The following is a 23355-nucleotide window of genomic DNA, read 5'->3' on the forward strand; positions in this document are numbered from 1 at the left end:
AGACAGTCCTCCATTTGCATCTTCCATAACTAAAAGTTCTACCCATTAAACTTGTCAACCCTCAGCTTACCCTCATTTGCCATTGCTCCCAGTCAACCATGAGACTCCTACTCAACTGTGAGACTTTTCTATAGAGGATAACTAAAAAAAAAACAACCTCACTTTGATACCGCTTGTTAGGATTTAACCACAAACATAAATAACAATTGCAAATATAAACAATATCAGAAAATAATAGATCACATAGAAAAGAACACAAGACACAAAGATGTAATGTGCTTCATCCAATCCCTGGGCTATGTCCACCAAGCAACAAGTCCACTATTATTACGATCTAGTGATTACAACCTAATTACAATATGTATCCCTTACAGCTCAATACCGCCACAAGAACCAATTTTCGCATCACACCTTATCAAACAATCCCTAACTCTAAGCCCTTTTATACAAGTATTTTTGTCACTTTAGGGTTAAAATTAGTTACAACATGTCGGCCATATATTGGAAAATATAAACAATAGCCAATTGACGAATATTAGCCATTGGCAAATAGTAACCCTTTTTAAAAAAATGTATAGTACTTCCTTGATTAGTCACCACAAATTGACAAAAAATGTCATTGGGACAAAGTGGGTTTTTAGGAACAAGCTCAATGAAAATGGTGAAGTAAAAAAGAAATGAGACAAGACTGGTATGCAAAGATTATGCACAAGAAGAATGAGTTGATTATGGAGAAACTTTTGCTCCTGTGGCCAGACTTGAAGGAGTCAGAACTTTGCTTGCATACTCAACTTACAAGGATTTCAAGGTATATCAAATTGATGTCAAATCTACATTTTTAAATGGTATACTAGAGGAAGAAGTATACATTGAACAACCTGAAGGATTTGTAGATCCAAACAAAAGGAACATGGTATGTAAACTAAACAAAGTTCTTTATGGATTAAAGTAAGCCCCAAGAACATGGTATGAAAGACCACATAATTACTTAGTGAAAATTAGTTTTGAAAGGACAAATGATAACAAAAACTTATATTTGAAGAATGGTAAGACCAATGAAATATTGTTATCTAAGATATTTGTTGATGATATTATATTTGGAGGAAGGAAAGCATTATATAAATCATTTGCTAATGAAATGAAAAAGGAATTTGAAATGTCTATATTTGGTGAGATCAAATTCTTTGTTGGATTACAAGTATGTCAAATGAAGTTTGATATTTTTATTTCACAATCCAAATACATCAATGGAATTAAAAAGACCTTTCATATAGAAAATACGAGGCCAGTGAGTACACCTATGTCTATAGGACATAAGCTATCTAAGACTAATGATTCTATTGATGTGAACCAAACCCTATAGAGATCCATGATAAGAAAAATGCAATATGTTGTTCACAGTAGGCCATATAATGCTTTGGCAGTTGGGATAGTTGCTAGATTTTTAGAAAATCCTAAAGAGAATCACATGATAGATGTGAAAAGGATATTGAGATATCTGAAAGGTACAGAAGAATATGGATTATATTATAAGAGAAGTGATAGATTTGAATTGAAGGTTTTCATTGACTCGGATTGGGCAGGAAATATTGATGACTGAAAAAGCACTAGTGGAGGTGCATTCCTTCTAGGAAAGAGATTGGTGTCATGGACAAGAAAGAAGTAGAATTGTATTCCCCAATCAATAGAAAAAGTTGAGTATGTGGTAGTTGAAGTGAATTGTTCAAACATAATGTGGATTAAGCAATTGTTGAAAGGTATGAAAGAAGAGACTACAGATCCAATAGTTATCTATTGTGATAACACAAGTGCTATCACCATTTCAAAGAATCTAGTGATGCACACTAAGACAAAACACATTGCTATGAAATATCATTACTTGAGAGAATTAGTTCAAGACAAAGAAGTGAAGCTAGAATATGTGAATACAAAGGAATAAATTGCAAACATATTCACAAAACCATTACCCAAATATCTTAGAGGTAAACTAGGGGTGATTCTCCTAACTAAAGCTACTTAAGAAGACAAGGTGCATTGCATCACATGTGCTGGTCAGAACATTCTACGTAATGGTGCAATACAACTCTACTTTGGGACATGCCTAAGGTAGAATACTCTAGTACAACATAAACATATCAGTCATAGACAAATGACAAGTATCAGCCAGATGTATGAAGACTTTGAAGCTAAGAGAGCTACATGTCTTTGGCATTGTTGTCAAAGAGGGAGAGATTACTCAAGAGGGAGGGAGAGAGAGAGAGAGAGAGAGAGAGAGAGAGAGAGAGAGAGAGAGTTTTCTGAATTGTTGATTTCAAGAAACTAAGTTGATAATTTTAAATAGAAAATGATAGTTAAACAGATAGGGACATATGGGGGTGGGGGGGAGTAAGATGAATAATAGAAAGACAAATAAAGAGAGATAAAGATGTCTAAATATCAATAGCAATACAAATAGAAGAGAAATGTGAAGAGAGAACCAAAGAGGAAGGGAGAGGAAACGAGAGAAAAAATAAGAGAAGAGATGAGATGGGGAAGATGAAGAGGTAGAATGATAATGATATATGAGGTGATATATACATAATTGTATAAATGGATAGATAGAAAGATAACTAGTCATATAGAGAGATAGATAGCATAGATAAAATATAAATACATAAATTAATATATAGATAGAGGTTAAAGGTAAAGAGAGGGAAAATGACACCATAGTGCAAGCGTTTTTATTCGTCACTTAGGAGGTTAGGTTTACCAATGTGCTTTATGTTTTTATGGACAAAGAGATAGGGATTCTAACACAAAAAAAAATCCTTAAATACCACACTTGAGAATGTTGGTTCCCTGAATCCTCATCATTGTGTCATTGTTATTCATGAGGGAAACAACTTAAATATGAGAAGCTATTGTTATAAACAATCTAATTCACATACAATCTAGAATGTAGAGTTTAAAAATATTTAGAATACCTTGATACAAATGATGCAAGATTATTATTATTTTGTTGGAAGAAGTATTTAGAGCCGTGGTAATCATAGGATTTGATCATAAGCATTGAATAATTAAGAGATATATAATTTTAACCTAATAATTATTGTTAGCTCTATATATCATTTATAGTTTATAATTTCTTCCTTAATACTAAGATAAATTTATTTCCTTTCATTAACTTTATAAATGAAGTAGAAACAATTTAGTTTATTTTAATGAATTTCACTAACAAACAATATATGATCAATTGGAAGACTGGTAAATGATTCAAATAGATTGTCCATTCGGTTTAATTGGATATTTTTCTTGCATTTTTTTATAGTTCTCTTTTGTCATTCAACTTTTTAATGGATTATTATTGAATGAAAATTCATGTTGATTGATAATCATATATTAAAATAATTAAATGGGGTAAGTAACATAAATTTACAATGAAGATTATAAGTGATTGTTTAATATATGTGAATTTCACAATGAAATGAAAGTTCAGAGTTCTCCACTTGTGTATGATATCCAAAAAAGAAATAAAAACAGCTCTAATACTTAAAATTTTTAACCCAATATTCTTACATTTGCAAGATCAAATGTAATTTCTTTCTTTGTCCCTACCATGTATTTCACAACTTCATATTTACTTTGCATTAAAAACTAGCTAGAAAATAACCATAATAATTTTAAAATTTTAAATCACTAATAAACTTTCTATTGACATATAACTTATCCGTGTAAGATGACTAAAGTATTGAACTTAAACAAGTGAATCTAAAGTATTGGTATATGCAACAACATAACAACAACAATGAACACCTTATCATCCAATGCCTCATCAAGTTACCTAAATATTGTTACATATAATTTGAGTTGAGTAGCAACATTTCTAATGAACTACACTTCTTATTATCATTGTATTTAATAATTATTTATTTTAAATAGAATATTTTTATATACAATTCAATAAATAATCTTATTAGATTAATTTTGTTAATAATAATTTTATTATTGATAAATCATTTTAATTCAAAAAAATATTGTTTAATTAATTAATATCACACACATTCTCAATATTATTAAATTTATAAAAAAAATGTAGATATACAATGTAGTAAAGTATTTAGTCATTAGTTTATTTATGTTTGTCAATTTTAAACTTTCTAGAAAGTAACATATCATTGACATTTTAAGGAAAATTAGGGAGAGAGTGTGTGTAGATATATGGATCAAAATTGAATATCAAAGTGGGGAATGGTGATGAAGGGAGAGAAAAAGAGGAAGGGAGTGAGAGGGAGAGAGATAGGAAGATGAGAGAGGAGATGTGGGAAATGAAGGGATATAACGATATAAAGATATATCAATAGTAGATAGATATATAGATAGTAGATAAAGTAGGTAGGTAGATAGATATATAGATTGAGGAGGAAATTGGACATGGATAGAGAAAGGTGAAAGGTAAAGAGGGGGATAAGGGGGGAATGGTTATGAAGGTAGAGAAAAAGAGAAAGGGAGTGAGAGGGAGAGAAATAGGAAGAGGAGAAAGGAGATGGGAAACACAATATGATTGAGGGCTTCTAATGACCCATACACATACACATACACTTAAGTGCGGATAATAACAAATAATTTGATAGATCTATGCATTTATTTTCTACCAACAAGGTAGTAAAGCTATAGAATAATTTTTTTTTGAAACCATTGAATCACCCAGTTGTAATAAGTACAATGATAACTTGCATCAGAAAAGGCAACAATTAGATACAAGATGATTAACTGAAAAAATATGCACTCCTTTGCACACGACAACACATTATGCCTACATTAAACATTTGGATAGAAGCAGGTTTCATTAATGGATCTCTTGGTAAGATCACTGATATCATTTACATACTAGGTTATAGGCCACCTGTAACGCCCCGCTCGGGAACCCAAGAGAAATAAACCTAACATGTTATAATGTTTACTGAACTTTTTCTTTTTTGAAGTTTAAACAACATCAAGATAACATTAATGCGGAAGCAATAAGAACATACATATCAAATACACATAATCAATTACAGATATAGTTTCAATTCCTCAAGAGTTCCTTTACGTTGAGTCACATTTAATGATTTTAAATTAATTAGTTTAAGTTCTGAGTACAATGTCTCATGATCATAAAGAAATAACAGATACATAATCGCATAAGCAAAGCATAAGTATAAACAATACAATGAAAGTACATCCACTAAATAACATCCACTGCACATGTCGCAGGGTATGTGAAAATAGATACAATAAATCAAAATACATGATAACATATATACATCATCTGAAAAGAAGTCTCTAAGATAAGAAATAAGAATGATAAAGGTACATCTTCTGCAACGAACATCCAACAGCTGACAATGTGAAGGGGGACCCAAATGGTAAGAAGGCACTACCTCCCGACTACGTGGTTACCTAGTCAGGCTTCCACTCCCACCGTGCAGGAAAGATAATGAACGATCCACAAACGGCTATCAAACATAAAACATTCCTAGGCAAGGTACCCCTAATAGCCAAAACTACCTCAAAGGTAACACATGCTACTCAAGAAGATAAAATAATCCAAAAGTAAGAACGCTCAATCCAATACCGACACCACATAACCAAACATCATACACAAATCAAGTATAAACTAAATACCAAGATCATAAGATAAAGTCAACGAAAGATAATCATCTCAAGTCAAAAGCCACATGTCAAAAGTACAACATCTATGAATCACCAATCATCCTCAATGAAAGTAAGTAACTATAATAAACACATCCGACCATAGATACACCACCAATAATAAGTACACCACCAGAGGTACACACAAAATCTACAGAGGAGACTCAGGCTACATACTAGGGAGTGTCATCACATGGCTGCTTGAGTTAACCTGGACTGATCTCTTAAGAGACCCCGGACCCTCAAGTGTTGAGTTACCCTGGACTAGTTACTATGAACCTCGGAGCCTCAACATCACACATATGGAAACTAGAAAGCCCTCTCAAGAAGACGAGGCACTCATCTCATTCCCATCCTTAGTCTATACAAGCACTACAGACATGGGTAGATCAAATATCTCTAACTTATCTTTTTAGTGTATTTTCCCCCCCATAAATTTTAGTTACTAGATTATCACTTATTACATAACTTGCATTAGGTTACCCTGGTACTGACCACTTTGGGTCCCGGACCCCTATGCAAGCCACTCCCAAGTCATGTACCTAGACAACCTCTCCTAAGCACATAAAAACATAGTTGTGTCCCATACCACAACACCCATAAAGATCAAACTCGGTTCCTTAACAGGAAACTTGATAATAAGATCGTTCAAACTAAATCCAAATACACATAAATGCTCACAAAACAAATCTCATAAGTATAAACTCCAATTTGAATCACAAGAATCATCATAACATCTAGCCACATAATAGTATCCAAGAAATCTCACAAAACCTCTGGTGTACATCCTAGACTGGTCGACATCTAAACAACACCAAAATCCAAAAAGAAATATAGACAGTACATAGAAAACATCATAGTCTCACAGTTGGATTTGATTGATAATATATTGTTGAATTAATGTAAGGTTTCAATTTTCGTTTTCAATATAAGTTTCAATTTGCGTTTCAATGTATGTTCAAGTGTATACAATTCTCAGTATTACTCATACAATACACCCGTGTATTTGTTTGAATTAAGGTTTTAAATTTCCAGTTTAATACATGTTTTCAAGTAAGTAAGTTTTTCAGTTAACCTTCATAATTAACCCTTGCAATTAAACTCATTCTTGTTCATATAATAACATATCAAGACTTAGAAGTAATATTAATCATTTATTAAATTATTCGATTACTAAATAGAAATATTTCCCAATTCCATTAATAATGCAAATGGTTAAATAGTAAATATTATTAACCATACCACTGCTGTCGTAGCCTGCGTCAGCAGCGTACGGCGCCGACAGGGGTTATAAAAAATTTTATTTTATTTTTTTTTTAAATTTCGTTTTTTTAAATTAATTTTTATTAAAAAAAAATTTATTTATTATTATTATTATTATTTTTTTTTATTTTTTTTTTTATTTTTTTTTTAACTAAGTCAAATTTCAATAATTTTGTTTATTAGAAGAACAACCCTTCTAATAAATTTAGATAAATTATTATATATTAAAATTTTAAGAATTGTATTATAATTCTATATTCTTTATTTTATAATATTTTTCTCAACGAACTTCATAACAATATTATTTTAATATATACATATTTTAATAACATTTACGATATTAAACTGATAGGAAAAATAAATTGAACCCTTCGAATTTTCAATCCTAAGATTTTCATTTCCAAAAACAAATCCCTTCCAAATTTAAATTTCTTAATTCCATTTTAATTCAAAACCCAAATTTCAATTTAATACTAAATTTCTTTCAAAAGTAAAACAAGGTTTTCTAAATAGTTTTTTTTCAATCCCGATTCCCAGAAGAAATCAAATCGCAAAAGATTCAGAAGAAAGGTAGCAAGATTCATTCAATAAAATTTGAGAAAGCAATTTCCAACAAGCACGAAGAAAACAAAGATCCGAAAGTGTTTCTAGAATGGTTCACAAACCCTACCTTGATCTGATGCTAACAATCTGGTGAAACCCTTGCTAATCCGAACCCTTCCAAGCTTCCAAAGATTTCTTTGCTCCCCTTTCCAAAAGTGTGTTCCCTGAAAACCTGTGTGTGCAATAATGACCCAAAACCCTCTAATATAGAATCTAATTACCTTTTAGGGCTTCTGTCCCCACAACTCTAAAATAATAATTACTTTATTTAATTAATTCATTCATGCACAATTAATTTTCCTTTTAATTAAAATTATTATTTTATTATTCCTTTCATGCACGTTAAGTGAATTGTTAAATTACTTTATTTAACTTTCCACTTTACTTTAATAAATTTATAACTTTTTAAATCTCATGTGCACATTATTAAAATATCTTTATTCAAGTTCACATTTTTATTTTTTAATTAATTTTATTTTTAACTCATGCATAATTCATGCGAACTATAATCTTTATGATAATTAAATATCTTTTCACTTTTAATTTCATTTTTAGAAACTTAATTGATAAAATATTTATTAACTTAAATAACAATAATATTTAGCATTTATTTAAAAATACACTCTAAATATATTATTATTAAATTAAATAAATATAATCACGTTCTAAATTTAAACTTTAACTTTTATCTCCAATATTTAATTCTCTCTAATTTAATTAATTCATTCATGCACAATTAATTTTCTCTTTAATTAAGATATTCTTTTATTAATCCTTCATGCACTTTAAGTGAATTGTTAAATTACTTTATTTAACTTTCCACTTTGACTTTGCTTTTAAAGTTAATTTATAATTTTAATCTCATGCGTACTTTATTAAAATACCTTTATTCAAGTTCACATGTTTTTATCTTTTAAATTAATCTCTTATATTTAAAACTCATTCATGCAAACTTAAATCTTTTCCATAAATTAATATCTTTTTTCTTTTTTAATATATTTTTGAACGTTTTAATTTGATAAATATTTATTAACTTAAATAACAATAATATTTAGCATTTATTTAAAAATGAACTCTAAATATATTATTATTAAATTAATAAATATTATTACGTTCTAAATTTAATCTTAAAACTTTTATCTTCCAATTCAATTCTTTATATTTAATTAATTTCTCAATTAATTAAATATAATTAAATATTCATAATAATTTTCCATTAAATTAAATCATTAATTTAATCTTTTAATTTAATTAACAGAAAATTCATCAAAGACTCACAAAACAACATACGCACAAAAATACTCACGGGTTTAAAAAGGGTAGACAGTCTGTTACGAGTCCTCCTTGCAGGACAAGTATTATAGGCTTATGGCTAGGATTGGACCTGATCATTATCTTCCCATTCTCACCATTTGAGTATTTGTAATAGGGCACACTCATCCTAGCAATTCAGGGAAGTCGATGCCCGGTACCTACATCCTGCATAAAAGACGAGCATGTACATGTATATAATATATCTAAACTAAACAGACAATGGCAGGGAGTGGTTCATCGTGTAGATCCCGACTAGCAGGTGACTACGACTCCCTCCCTTAACCACATCAAACACTTTAGACAGAAAGATAAAATAAACACACACACCATACACATGCAAGTATGGGGTAAGTATTGTAAAAATCACAAATCTAAGATCAAATGCGTACATATAATAATGCATCTCTATCAATACAACATAATCATCATTAAAGACATCATGTTAACATTTTTATGAAAAAAACCACATTTACTAACTAGGATTATCAAAATATCATTAACAACACATGAATGAAATCAACTAAGCAATAATAACCGATACATTTGTAATTCAAGACATGAAATAATATCATAATATTATAAATTCAGTATCTCTAAAACTAATCAATGCATAAAATCAGCTTAAGGAATTTGACAATGATAATAGAAATGCGAACTAGGGGCAGGCACTACATAGAAAACATCATAGTCTCACAGTTGGATTTGATTGATAATATATTGTTGAATTAATGTAAGGTTTCAATTTTCGTTTTCAATATAAGTTTCAATTTGCGTTTCAATGTATGTTCAAGTGTATACGATTCTCAGTATTACTCATACAATACACCCGTGTATTTGTTTGAATTAAGGTTTTAAATTTCTAGTTTAATACATGTTTTCAAGTAAGTAAGTTTTTCAGTTAACCTTCATAATTAACCCTTGTAATTAAACTCATTCTTGTTCATATAATAACATATCAAGACTTAGAAGTAATATTAATCATTTATTAAATTATTCGATTACTAAATAGAAATATTTCCCAATTCCATTAATAATTCAAATGGTTAAATAGTAAATATTATTAACCATACCACTGCTGTCGTAGCCTGCGTCAGCAGCGTACGACGCCGACAGGGGTTATAAAAAATTTTGTTTTTTTTTTTTTTTTTTTTAATTTCATTTTTTTATATTAATTTTTTTTAAAAATTTTTTTAAATTTTATTATTATTATTATTATTATTATTATTTTTTAACTAAGTCAAATTTAAATAATTTTGTTTATTAGAAGAACAACCCTTCTAATAAATTTAGATAAATTATTATATATGAAAATTTTAAGAATGTATTATAATTCTATATTCTTTATTTTATAATATTTTTCTCAACGAACTTCATAACAATATTATTTTAATATATACATATTTTAATAACATTTACGATATTAAACTGATAGGAAAAATAAATTGAACCCTTCGAATTTTCAATCCTAAGATTTTCATTTCCAAAAACAAACCCCTTCCAAATTTAAATTTCTTAATTCCATTTTAATTCAAAACCCAAATTTCAATTTAATACTAAATTTCTTTCAAAAGTAAAACAAGGTTTTCTAAATAGTTTTTTTTCAATTCCGATTCCCAGAAGAAATCAAATCGCAAAAGATTCAGAAAAAAGGTAGCAAGATTCATTCAATAAAATTTGAGAAAGCAATTTCCAACAAGCACGAAGAAGACAAAGATCCGAAAGTGTTTCTAGAATGGTTCACAAACCCTACCTTGATCTGATGCTAACAATCTGGTGAAACCCTTGCTAATCCGAACCCTTCCAAGCTTCCAAAGATTTCTTTGCTCCCCTTTCCAAAAGTGTGTTCCCTGAAAACCTGTGTGTGCAATAATGACCCAAAACCCTCTAATATAGAATCTAATTACCTTTTAGGACTTCTGTCCCCACAACTCTAAAATAATAATTACTTTATTTAATTAATTAATTCATGCACAAATAATTTCCCTTTTAATTAAAATTATTATTTTATTATTCCTTTCATGCACGTAAAGTGAATTGTTAAATTACTTTATTTAACTTTCCACTTTACTTTAATAAATTTATAACTTTTTAAATCTCATGTGCACTTTATTAAAATATCTTTATTCAAGTTCACATTTTTTTTTTAAAATTAATTTTATTTTTAACTCATGCATAATTCATGCGAACTATAATCTTTATGATAATTAAATATCTTTTCACTTTTAATTTCATTTTTAGAAACTTAATTGATAAAATATTTATTAACTTAAATAACAATAATATTTAGCATTTATTTAAAAATGCACTCTAAATATATTATTATTAAATTAAATAAATATAATCACGTTCTAAATTTAAACTTTAACTTTTATCTCCAATATTTAATTCTCTCTTATTTAATTAATTCATTCATGCACAATTAATTTTCTCTTTAATTAAGATATTCTTTTATTAATCCTTCATGCACTTTAAGTGAATTGTTAAATTACTTTATTTAACTTTCCACTTTGACTTTGCTTTTAAAGTTAATTTATAATTTTAATCTCATGCGTACTTTATTAAAATACCTGTATTCAAGTTCACATGTTTTTATCTTTTAAATTAATCTCTTATATTTAAAACTCATTCATGCGAACTTAAATCTTTTCCATAAATTAATATCTTTTTTCTTTTTTAATATATTTTTGAACGTTTTAATTTGATAAATATTTATTAACTTAAATAACAATAATATTTAGCATTTATTTAAAAATGAACTCTAAATATATTATTATTAAATTAATAAATATTATTACGTTCTAAATTTAATCTTAAAACTTTTATCTTCCAATTCAATTCTTTATATTTAATTAATTTCTCAATTAATTAAATATAATTAAATATTCATAATAATTTTCCATTAAATTAAATCATTAATTTAATCTTTTAATTTAATTAACAGAAAATTCATCAAAGACTCACAAAACAACATACGCACAAAAATACTCACGGGTTTAAAAAGGGTAGACAGTCTGTTACGAGTCCTCCTTGCAGGACAAGTATTATAGGCTTATGGCTAGGATTGGACTTGATCATTATCTTCCCATTCTCACCATTTGAGTATTTGTAATAGGGCATGCTCATCCTAGCAATTCAGGGAAGTCGATGCCCGGTACCTACATCCTGCATAAAAGACGAGCATGTACATGTATATAATATATCTAAACTAAACAAACAATGGCAGGGAGTGGTTCATCGTGTAGATCCCGACTAGCAGGTGACTACGACTCCCTCCCTTAACCACATCAAACACTTTAGACAGAAAGATAAAATAAACACACACACCATACACATGCAAGTATGGGGTAAGTATCGTAAAAATCACAAATCTAAGATCAAATGCGTACATATAATAATGCATCTTTATCAATACAACATAATCATCATTAAAGACATCATGTTAACATTTTTATGAAAGAAACCACATTTACTAACTAGGATTATCAAAACATCATTAACAACACATGAATGAAATCAACTAAGCAATAATAACCGATACATTTGTAACTCAAGACATGAAATAATATCATAATATTATAAATCCAGTATCTCTAAAACTAATCAATGCATAAAATCAGCTTAAGGAATTTGACAATGATAATAGAAATGCGAACTAGGGGCAGGCACTACATCCACCCCTCCTAGAATTAGGCTTACTCCTGGAAGCCCATTACAAAGAAACATGAATCAAACTCAGAAAACTCAAAACTACGGTCCACGATCGGGACAATTGGTCGCTCTATGACCATATTGTCCACAAAAGTAGCAATCTCCACTAGAGCCTTCCTGAGCTCCAGGTGCACGTGACTGATCACAACTACCAACACTAGCATCCTCACTGAGAGCTCGAGGAACTCGATCCAACCTATTGCGCATACTACGCTTCCAGTTGCGATAGTTCCCTGACTGTGAACCACCACTGTTACCATGGAAAAATTTTCTTCTCGGCTTCTCCTGATTACCCTTAGAGAAGTTAGGTGAATTTTTAGAACTTCCAGCCCCTTGAGACTGGTTATCCCTCAATGCTCCTGAATAAAGTGCCCCTCTAGCCTGAACACCTGGTAGGCCACCTTGGCCTGAAGTCACACTCACCTCAACCAAAGTAGCTCACAATATAGCATCCTTAAGGGTTTCAGGTTGGAAAACCTTAACACCCCCAATGATGTTAGCATTAAGTCCTCTAATGAAATGTTGGACCATCAATGGTGAGCTATCACTAACTCCTGCATAAGACATAAGCTCAAAGAACTTACGCTCATACTCCACCACAGTCTTGGTACCCTGTCTCAAGTCATGAAACTCATTTGCCCTCTGAAGTTGCCACTGCTCTGATAGAAATCACTCATGGAAGTGTTCAAGGAACAACTTCCATGTGACAGTCTGCATATTTATCCCAAGTTTCTTCTCCTCCATATTCCACCAAATCGCTGCAAAGTGCTCTAAATGGGTGATGGCATATCTTGCTTTGATGTTAGAGTCAAAGTCTTGCATGGAAAAACATCTATCTAGTGCAATCAACCAATTCTCAGCATCATATCCAGTACCTTCTCCGTTGAAAGGTTTGATCTTGACTCATAATAGGTCCTTCATCTGGATGGACTGGCTAGACCGTCTTATGCTCTCTAGGTTTCTCCCTCTAGGACTCATGGACCTATCTCTATCTCCATGCTCTGAATTATGAGCTCTATCCTGCAACAGTAGGCGTGCTAGGATCTCCTTGACCAAGTCTCTAGTAACCGGTCCTTCTGTCTCAGCAACTTGCTTAACACTATCATCCTCTCTAGCCTCTTCCTGAATAGGGTCCCCTGGATGGACCAAGGAAGGAATACGGTGACTAACTCTCCCACGACTTCTACCACGTCCTGAGCTACGATCCCTAGCAACGGATCTAGAACCAGAAGTCATCTCTCCTACAACACCCAAACACAACAACGACATCTAAGAATCCATCATAACCATAGGGTCATAACATATTGACATAAAGCAATAATCTGAAAGTTTTATAAGTTTTCTAGTTCCATGTTTAGAATCTGTCTCATTTCAAAGTTTGTTGTTCAACAGTTTGGTTTCAAGTTTGATGTCAATATAAGTTTGTTGTTTAAATAAGTTGCAAGTTTACTAATTGCTCAAGTGATGGCGCACATAACGCCCAGAGTTCCCAATGTTGAAACCTGGCTCTGATACCACCAAACATGCCTACATATGTTGTAGCATGTTTTGAAAATTATAGTGGGCCGCCATGGAACCACAAAGATCCTAAAAGTATACCAATTAGCACCTGTCACTTTGGGCAACTAAAGATAAACTCTCAATCACCATGGCATGAGAAATCACTTTACACAAATCTCAAGGGATTATGCTATAGAAAGCGATGGTGGGCATTGGTGTAGTCATAGACAAGGTCTGACTTTTTCAACTATATTGAGAGTGAAATCACTTGGAAGGCTTTGTATTGAACCCATTTTCTAACATATACTCCAAAATACTAAGTAATCCATATATAATTATAAGAAAAAAGAGAGAAATCTTACTTAAATCATATTACATTCAAATAAAATATAAGTATACTAGGTACTTAAGAACATCATAAAAAATATACTACACTATCAACTTAACCTTTGCACCCTTCAAAAGTGAAAGCACTAGCTTACATACATAACATCATATTTTTTATTTATTTAATTTATTTTAGAATTCTTCCAAACCTATAATTTTTAACAAAATTATTCTAAAACTAAGTAATACAAATTTAGAGATCAGAATTCCATAATCCCATAAAAATTATTAGGAATTGCTTCTCGATTAGATTGTATTGAAATTTTTACCATCTACATTTTAAATCACGCCTCCTCTGATTCTTGCTCTCTCATCAGTAATGTGATTCAAAACAAATTTCGAAACAATCTAGTCAAACAATTACCAACAATACAAAACTGTAGTCTCCTCTCTTACATCAGGGACTAATAAGCTTGAATCGTTTATAAACCAACTACCTTTAACAAAGAACTCACCAGAGTTTCTTAATTAACAGAGAATCACCAAAGTTCGACTCTGAAATCGAGATTACGTCTCAAACGGATTCGTCAGACGCAGAAATTAGCGCGGAAAACATATCTGTGTCGTAGTAGCTGTAAAACCCAATTCCTTGCAAGGATTTAAAAGGAATTCTTGAAGACGCAGAAGTAAGAATACAGAGAGAGAGCAGGGAATATGTTGCAACAGCTGTCCAGCCCGAACATATCTTCTCCCTCCGCATCCTTTCTAAGTCCTCGCTCCTCCCCTCTCTTTGCCTCGTCACTCGAACAGGAAAACTCTAACACTCCTTACGACTACAAACCAGGAGACAATAACAATAATAATTATGTGCAGTATCAACAGGAAGGCGAGGAAAACGAGAATAGGAAACAAGCTCCACCGAAACAGGTAGCACAAGCGATGGAACGCCTAGCGCAAGCGGGCCGTCTGGTTGCTCAATTCAGAATGGGCGGAGATCGCTTTACAGAGGCTCTCTTTACCGGTCTTTCCTTGAAACAAAGGGATCCCGATACTGATAAGATCACCGTACAGCTCATTGCCTCGGAAGAAGCCGAAATGCGCAACTGCTTGGATGAGCTTAGAACCTTAGGTGTGTATTCGTCTATACCATGTTTTTTTGATCTTCGTAAACTTCCATTTTGTTATCGACAATTTAAATTTATTGTATTAGTAATTTTCACCTTTTGTCAACCCTAATATTTGGTAAATTTCTCTTGCCCTTTAACCCTCGCCTTAGATTCTACAGCCAACGATTACCTCTTCTGTCCTTTGTTGGAACTCAAATATTATATCTGTGCGGTCGTATTTACGAATTTCTGTAGTAAAATACATTCAATATTTTAGGAATACTATATCACATAAGGGAAGATTGTATTGGTCTGTTGGAGTTTACGCACAATCATACAAATTGGATCTCAAACTTCGCATCCCGATAAAATTCAGTGCGGAGTTTTCCCACTGTTCTGTAAATTTCAAATTGTTTGAACTCCTCTGGTTTCTTCTGGCTTCGTACAGTGGGAAAGCGAGACTAGCCAACATTAAAACCAATCCTTGTCAATTGCTTGGCAATTTCGAGTTTCTGATCACATCCCAAAGCAGAACCTCAGGGCTATTGAGCAAACAAGCAATTTTGACAAATTGCTTTTGGAGTCTACTTCTCTGCTTGATATGTAATGCAGGCGTTTAGGAAGACTGTATTACATTTTAGGAAAATCGTATTGGAATTGGAGTTTGCATACAATAATGCAAATTGCTTCTCAACGTCAGCTTCCAACGCTCTTCTTTAATTTTTGCAAATTGTTTGAACTCCTCTGGTTCGGCTAGCTTTATAAAGTGGGAAAGCGGGAGTAGCCAACATTATAGCAATCCTTGTCAATTGCTCGAGCCTTGACAACCTCGACTTTCTGATGATGATCTCATCCCAAAGCAGAACCTCTGGGCTATTGATCAAAGTAATGTTGACAAGTTTGACAAATTACTTTCATAGTTATTTCTCTGTTTGAAATCCAATGCAGGCTTTCGGAGCTATAAGGCAGCTTTGCAATTATTGTAAATTTATTCTTAATTTCTCTTCCTGCCAGTTTAACAGAGGGAGATTTCAGAGGTATTTTGCAATAGTACATATCAGTTATGCACCTTGATTCCAGCCGAAGTGGAAATTACTTACATTTGTGCAACCCATCAAAAATGCAAATTTGTATTTGACCTCCGCGCTTCTAATGACAGCATTTAATGCAACGGTTCCTCTGCCTGCGTCAGTGCCTATATTTCTTGTTGTAACATCATTTAACCACTTGTTTAGTGATTGGATGCTTTCAGTTCTATCTTGTGATCTGCAATTTCAAGCACTCCCTTGCAAGTGTCCGAGCCACTTACTTTGATTGATTTTCCGGATACATCTCATTAGCAAGATCCTGTAGGATTCAACATACTCTCATCAGGGCAGCTGGGTTTTTGTGAACCTCTGCTGACTTCAAAAGCAAATCACAACTGGATGACATCATTGTAAAAGGCTAAGCAATCTAAAGAAATGAAGTATGAGTTCAAAGACTATTCACCTGCCTCAAAGATCATTCACTAAATCCTTCCTATTGTAGAGAAATTGAGAGAACTGAAATGCCTTACTCTACAGAACATGAGTATACAAACCAACATATCTATTCCCTTGACATGGAAATACAAAATTGCATTCAAAATATAGAAGAAGTGACCACACGATCAATTTCAATCCAAGAAATAAATATTCAAACCTCATGATCTGATATATAAATTCCTCTTTATCTCAAACACATGACAAAACAACCACAAGATCATTTTATTCCTGCAATACTGTCAAGCTACCTGGAAAACAAAGTAAAAGCATTATAATTTCCTGCAGTCTCCCTTACATTGGTGATACAGTTTTGGGGCATGTTCACGTCAAATATTTTTTTTTAAAGAGTCAACAAGGAAGATGATAGATTGCACTTGACCATTGACACTGCACATCGAGTTATTGTACAGTCACTACAAACTGCAGCAGTCCCTGTTTCAGTACAATCTCCTGAGTTTGTATTGGTATGTGCTCACTGCTCAGCACTATGGACTATTAAATGGAGTCATCCTTGATGTCACTGTTGAAGCAGTTGAGGAAATCTTTGGTCTGTCTACTTACATTAACTTTCCCCTAGTTACAATCAAATCTTCCAGTACATATAAGACCACAATACACTGACTTTTTTCTAGTGCTTGAATGATAACCTACTACTTTTCAGATCAAGGTGTTTGGAGTTGGAGAAGTACCCAAGTTTATTTCTGATGATGGCGAAAGTATGAATCCTTCTTACAATTTAAAACAAGTTTATGCGGAACCAATACCCAAGATGGATTGGTCTATCTTTGATTATTCTTGATCAACTTCTTTCCAGTTCAAAGCATTTGGTGTTAGAAAATTAGCCAAATGTATTTCTATGATGGGGAAAGTACTTAATCCTTCTTACATTTGAGAGAAAGTTTATGTGGAACCAGTCCCAAGATGAATTGGTTTATCCTTGAAGATAGACCAGTCAACAAATAAAATTAGAGCTGTGATTTCATGGAATTAAAATGGTTGGAGCAAGTTCCCAAGGAAATAAACCAAAGTAAGGAGGAAGTCCTGAAGAACAACACGACTTCCAGGTTGCCTTCAAAAAGAAAAGAGACTGCTCCTATATAGGGTGCTATTACCAAAAGAGCAATTGTTGAAGAAGAAGAAGAAGGATCCCAGAAGAACATATGCCTTTGGTAGGGAAAAAGGGGTTTTCAAAGGTGAGTGTGCTGAGCGCCTAACAAATGAAGCTGCTTCTAGTACCACTTCTAAAGCTCCATCTCCTATGCATTCTCCTTATCAACCATCTCAATCATCTTTAGCAAATCCTACTCTCATTCTACAGGATGTTTCTGAGCAACCTTTCCAAGATCTGCTCCATGAGCCCCACGAAAAGGAATCTGATCATAAAGAGTGATGTTCGTGCTGAATATGTTATATACCCTCCTGTAACTTGCTCCTCTGTGCAACTGCAACTAGGGATGGCAGTAATAGATCTTGAATCGATCCTTGCCATTCCCAACCATGCCCTTGGATATGAGGCCTCAATACTTAATGTTTCTTGCCAATAGGTAGACTATGTAGGAACACATGTAGAACTGTCTTGTTTTCTTTAGGTCCTTTAACTGTGTATTGATGGTATCACTTATTATTCTTGCTCAATTTATCATTGCCTCTACAACGGCTATCACCTCGATAAAGTAGAAGATCTAGGTATCAAGGAAAGCCCTTTGAGGTGATACCATAATTTTGTTCAGCATGAAAACCATGTCATTGTATTCATCTTTGAAGTCTTCACTCACCGACTTCTTTGGTAGTTTAGAATGATGCTTATTTGGTTCACTGACCCACTTCTTATTTATGATATCCTTACAAGCATCAGGCCTTTCTTCAAATAATTTCTTAGTCTCTTCCTTGGTTCTGAGTGGTAGGGGATTCCAAAAGTCTCTCTTTCTACCTCTTCATTCAAGAATGCAAGCACCCTTCCTTGAGCTCGGACTTTCCCAGTGTTTGGATCATAGTTGTTTGCACATTCAACCATGAGCTCGCTGCATTGGATGTGTTAATGTTATGATTCTGTTGGATAAATTAAATTATATATATGAGATATATAAATAATTTATGGCAAATATTATATATATATGCAATAATTGACTTATGTTAAGAGTATATACTATATATATATATATATATATAAGATTGTTATATGACCTTTATAATACATTGAGAAAATATTATTATGATATAACAATAACTAATGTGAGTTAATATATTAACAAGAGACATGCCTCTTTATATCACATATATATTCATTAAAATAGTAACTTGAAACTCACATAAAAATTAACAAGTGCTATTACAAGTTACAGTGATGAAAAATCAATTCTCCTCCTTTAACATGGTATCAGAGCATTAAAGGAGGAAATGGCACCCATAGACAAGGCTCAAGGAAAACATAGTCATTATAGAAGATCTGAAATCAAGAACCTCTGCTAGGCTTATGCTTGGACTCAGACTGCTAGTGGTCTATGATTGTTGTGAGACCTGCAGAAAGAACACCGCATGCGAAAGGGCTGATGACGGGTTGCAGCAATCACGTGGAAGCCTGTATGTTGGTTTTCACAGGTCTGATTGGAGTGCGATCATGGACAGGAGTCGTGTGATCTATAGAGGAGCAAATTGGGTAGATCCGGATGTGGATGCCTTGCATGGGCGGTGATCTGATTGTTAGTATGGCTTTGGACGATGCAAATCTGGACCACTGGAAGGTGCAGAGTCTCTATTATGTAGACCAGGGGTGATCTATGAGTCAGAAAGTGCTTGAGATTCTAGTTTAATATTGTATCACACTGTCATAACCCTGATCAAAACTGATTAACTATCATGAGACTTCACAATTTCTGCACTTTCACAGTTTCTTTGCCTTTACACCCGTCAAAATTCTAAATCTAATAGTTGCAATATGTTCAATATAGAATCATTGTTATTGAAGCTTCCAACCCATTGACAAAGCCTCATCAATGGAGGAAGTGAAGTTTTGAAGTTGATAACAAGATCAGATACATATTATCAGACATTATAAAGTAATCATAAAGCCCAAATAAGGGATCCATCTTTAGTTAATAACAGATCAGTAAACAAACTACCACAACACTAATGAAGAGGCACGTGGTTGTTCTTGAGGAGACAATAATTGGGTTAGAAAAGACGACTTTTGGATTGCTACTCATGTCTTCTCCAAGTGGCTATTTAAGGTAGAAATTCGTTTGGGAGAAGGCATCAATTGTAAGGATTACAAGAACCATCAATGAAAAAGGAGATATTGGATTTAAATTAAAGCATAAAAAATATCATCAATAGCAATAGCAAGCATTACCAATAGCAGGTGAAGTATTGGCTGCAATTTACAGGAGAAATATATATATAATCAAGAGTGCATGTACGTTGCACTATACAATGTTCTTGTACTTAGCATTATTTTAATTTGTTATTGATACTTAAATCGTGAATGAAGTAGCGATGACTCCTGGCAAGTCAGAAGATCAATAGGGGGAAATTATATGAAGTGAAGGGTTCAGATAGGGTATAAAAACATAATATATACTACCAGCTACAATTACAATAGGGATGATATTAGAAAACCTCACACAGGGAAGGTAGATACAGTTGAACAGGGAATGAACAATTGTTTAGATTAATTTACAATCTACTATTACTAGAATGGGAAAAGCATGAAGATTAAATTACAATCTACTATGCCAAATAACCATTGAAAGCTCTTAGTGCCATCGAAGATTATAGAGAAGATAACTAGTGACAATATAATGGAGCATTTTTATAGAGCGACTAGCAAGCATGTAGAAAAAATTCAGCCATTGGAGATACACAGAGATATAGTCAGCGGTCTCCTTGCTATAGAGGACACTGAGGGAATCATTCAGATGATGGTTTATTTGGATAAAAGAAAGCCTCCTCAAGGCACAACGTACAAATATGTAAATCGGGCTCAAGGAAGCAACAAATCATTGATTAGGCGTTATATAGAAGAAAATTGTAACACATTCGATGTACTAGATGGTAGAATACATTCTCATGGATTATTGGTCAATAGCAGCATACACATGCTTTCAAGTTATAATACCAAAGACCTCCCATGTTGAAAATACGAGTGTCGAAGACACTCATAAACCATCAATTTAAAACAGGTTTGATCCAGTGAGCAATATAATAATATAATATATTAGAGGAATCTAGGATACTAGTTCCATAGGCAATATATTACATGGGGATATGTATATGAAGAATATATGATATTTTTGAAGTTATACTCTCTTTCATAGCATTGACCTATATAAAGAAAAAGAGAACAGTGTATATATATATATTCAACTCTAATTTTAAATGTAATCACACCAAGGAGATGCATTTAAAAGAGTGAAAGACTTAGGTTGACAATTAAGTAAAGTCATTCTATATCAAGTAATCAAGCTAAAATTAACCTAGAAGGAGGGATAGAAAACCTTGTATGTTTATCATTGGTATTTCCCCGTGGGATAGTTAGTTTTATGAACTATTTGAAATCTCTCTGAAATGCTTTCAAGATGGATCAAGAAGCATAAGATATTGCATTAAAGAAAGAACTTGATAATTTATACCATGAGACTTGAGTTGATGACTAATAGAGTTAGAAGGTGATATCATTCATACATGATTGTCTCTCGTTGAACTTGATAGTGACTGACAACTCTATAAAATGAAGAAAGTGGAAATTTTACATTACAGGGGGGAATAATAACCAATGTACCATTCCCATTGTTTGACAAATGCTTATATGAAGGTGTTTTCTTATTGGAGAAACTTGTATCAAGGAAGTTGATGTGTAGATAAGTATTTATATCCTTGAGTATTACTTTAGTCCCTATCTAATTTGTATTTCCATATGTACTATAAGAAGCTATTTGCCTTGATCTTTTCCATTTTCTCTGGGATGTTCTTGCAAGAAAAGAAGATTGAAACATTATGCATGCTACCAAACATTGTGTAGGACTCAGTCTTATAACAACAACTTCAAAGAAGTTTTGATCTAGAATTCATTAGTCATTTGATGATCATGCTAGATAAAGTGAGCCTTCTTGAAGTGAATATCTTTGATTATTGAGATTATGAGTAACCTTCTATATTAAGAGGGAGTTTGGCAGTTTATTAGAGGAAATCTTGGATAAAGAGAGGGATGAGACAGGCTAGAAGGCCTTATGCTATTAGGATACCTATTGAACTAGGGAAGCATTACATGACTTGTTTCTAAGAGGTTAGAAGGATGATAACAAATTTAGAGGGAGTTTGACACTTCATCGGAGAGAACTTGTACTAATAGGTCAGAAAAGTTGATATTAGACTCAGAGGGAGTTTTGATACTTTATTATTAACCTTGACAAGGAGGTCAAAATGTTAGTGTTTCTTTGTGAAGAAAAATTTCCAAGTGCAATCCCTTGTAATACATTCTTGTCTATGAGAGATAAGTTTGAGGTGAAAACCTTATTCTTTGATATGTTTCATGATGGATTTCATGACAACACTACATTATAGTATTCGTGGTGACGTCATGTGAAATTTTGATGTCATTTGTGTATGGGCCTGCCCCCTGTGTACATCATGAGAAAGTGACGACTTTCAAATGATCATCACTTGTATTTGCTTTAGTTATTGGAAGGTGATGATCTTACAATAACTTAAATCATGATATACAATTTTTGTAAATGTTGAAATAGATCATGAAAGGCTTTATCTTGTAAATCAACAACTATGTGTTAGATGTCATTAAGTTGACTATCTATAAGTTGTTTGTATAGATATATGATAGGTACTTGGTGAATATCTTGCCTTGATATTCTGATAGGCCATTACGCATTGAGTACTTGGTGAATATCATTTAATTGATGTTTTGATAGGTCATTACTCAGAGTACTTGGTGAAAATCATTTGATTAATGTTCCAATAGGCCAATACTCATATTCCCTAATATGATATCAAATAGTAATTGGTCATTATCATGTGTTGATATTCCGATAGGCCAATACCTATATGATATCATATACATAAATCTTCTGATCAAAGTGTTTTTGAATGTGTTATTTTTGAAATATTACCAAGGGTGTAATATCTATGTGTTTTATCTTTCTTCATTAAGAGGGAGTGTTAATGTTATAATTTTGTCGGATAAATTAAATTATATATGAGATATATAAATAATTTATGGATATTATAAATATAAAATAATTAACTTATGTTAAGAGAATATATATATATTTAAGATTGTTATATGACCTTTATAATACATCGAGAAAATATTATTTGTGATATAACTG

At 32.3% G+C, this 23355-nt stretch overlaps 1 protein-coding gene across 1 annotated transcript in view; it reads left to right on the forward strand.

Moving 5' to 3' along the window:
* Positions 1 to 14845: 14845 nt before the first annotated feature.
* Positions 14846 to 23355, forward strand: part of LOC149532728 (mediator of RNA polymerase II transcription subunit) — a 38292-nt gene continuing 29782 nt past the window's right edge. Inside the window, exon 1 of the mRNA XM_089803339.1 lies at positions 14846 to 15514. Coding sequence (XP_089659465.1) covers positions 15100 to 15514 — 415 coding nt within the window. The 5' untranslated portion in view covers positions 14846 to 15099. The remainder of the gene's footprint in view (positions 15515 to 23355) is intronic.

This window comes from Cupressus sempervirens, chromosome 10 (genome assembly GCF_028749045.1).
Source record: "Cupressus sempervirens isolate cs-2001-9-10 chromosome 10, ASM2874904v1, whole genome shotgun sequence".
NCBI classification, from domain to species: domain Eukaryota; kingdom Viridiplantae; phylum Streptophyta; class Pinopsida; order Cupressales; family Cupressaceae; genus Cupressus; species Cupressus sempervirens.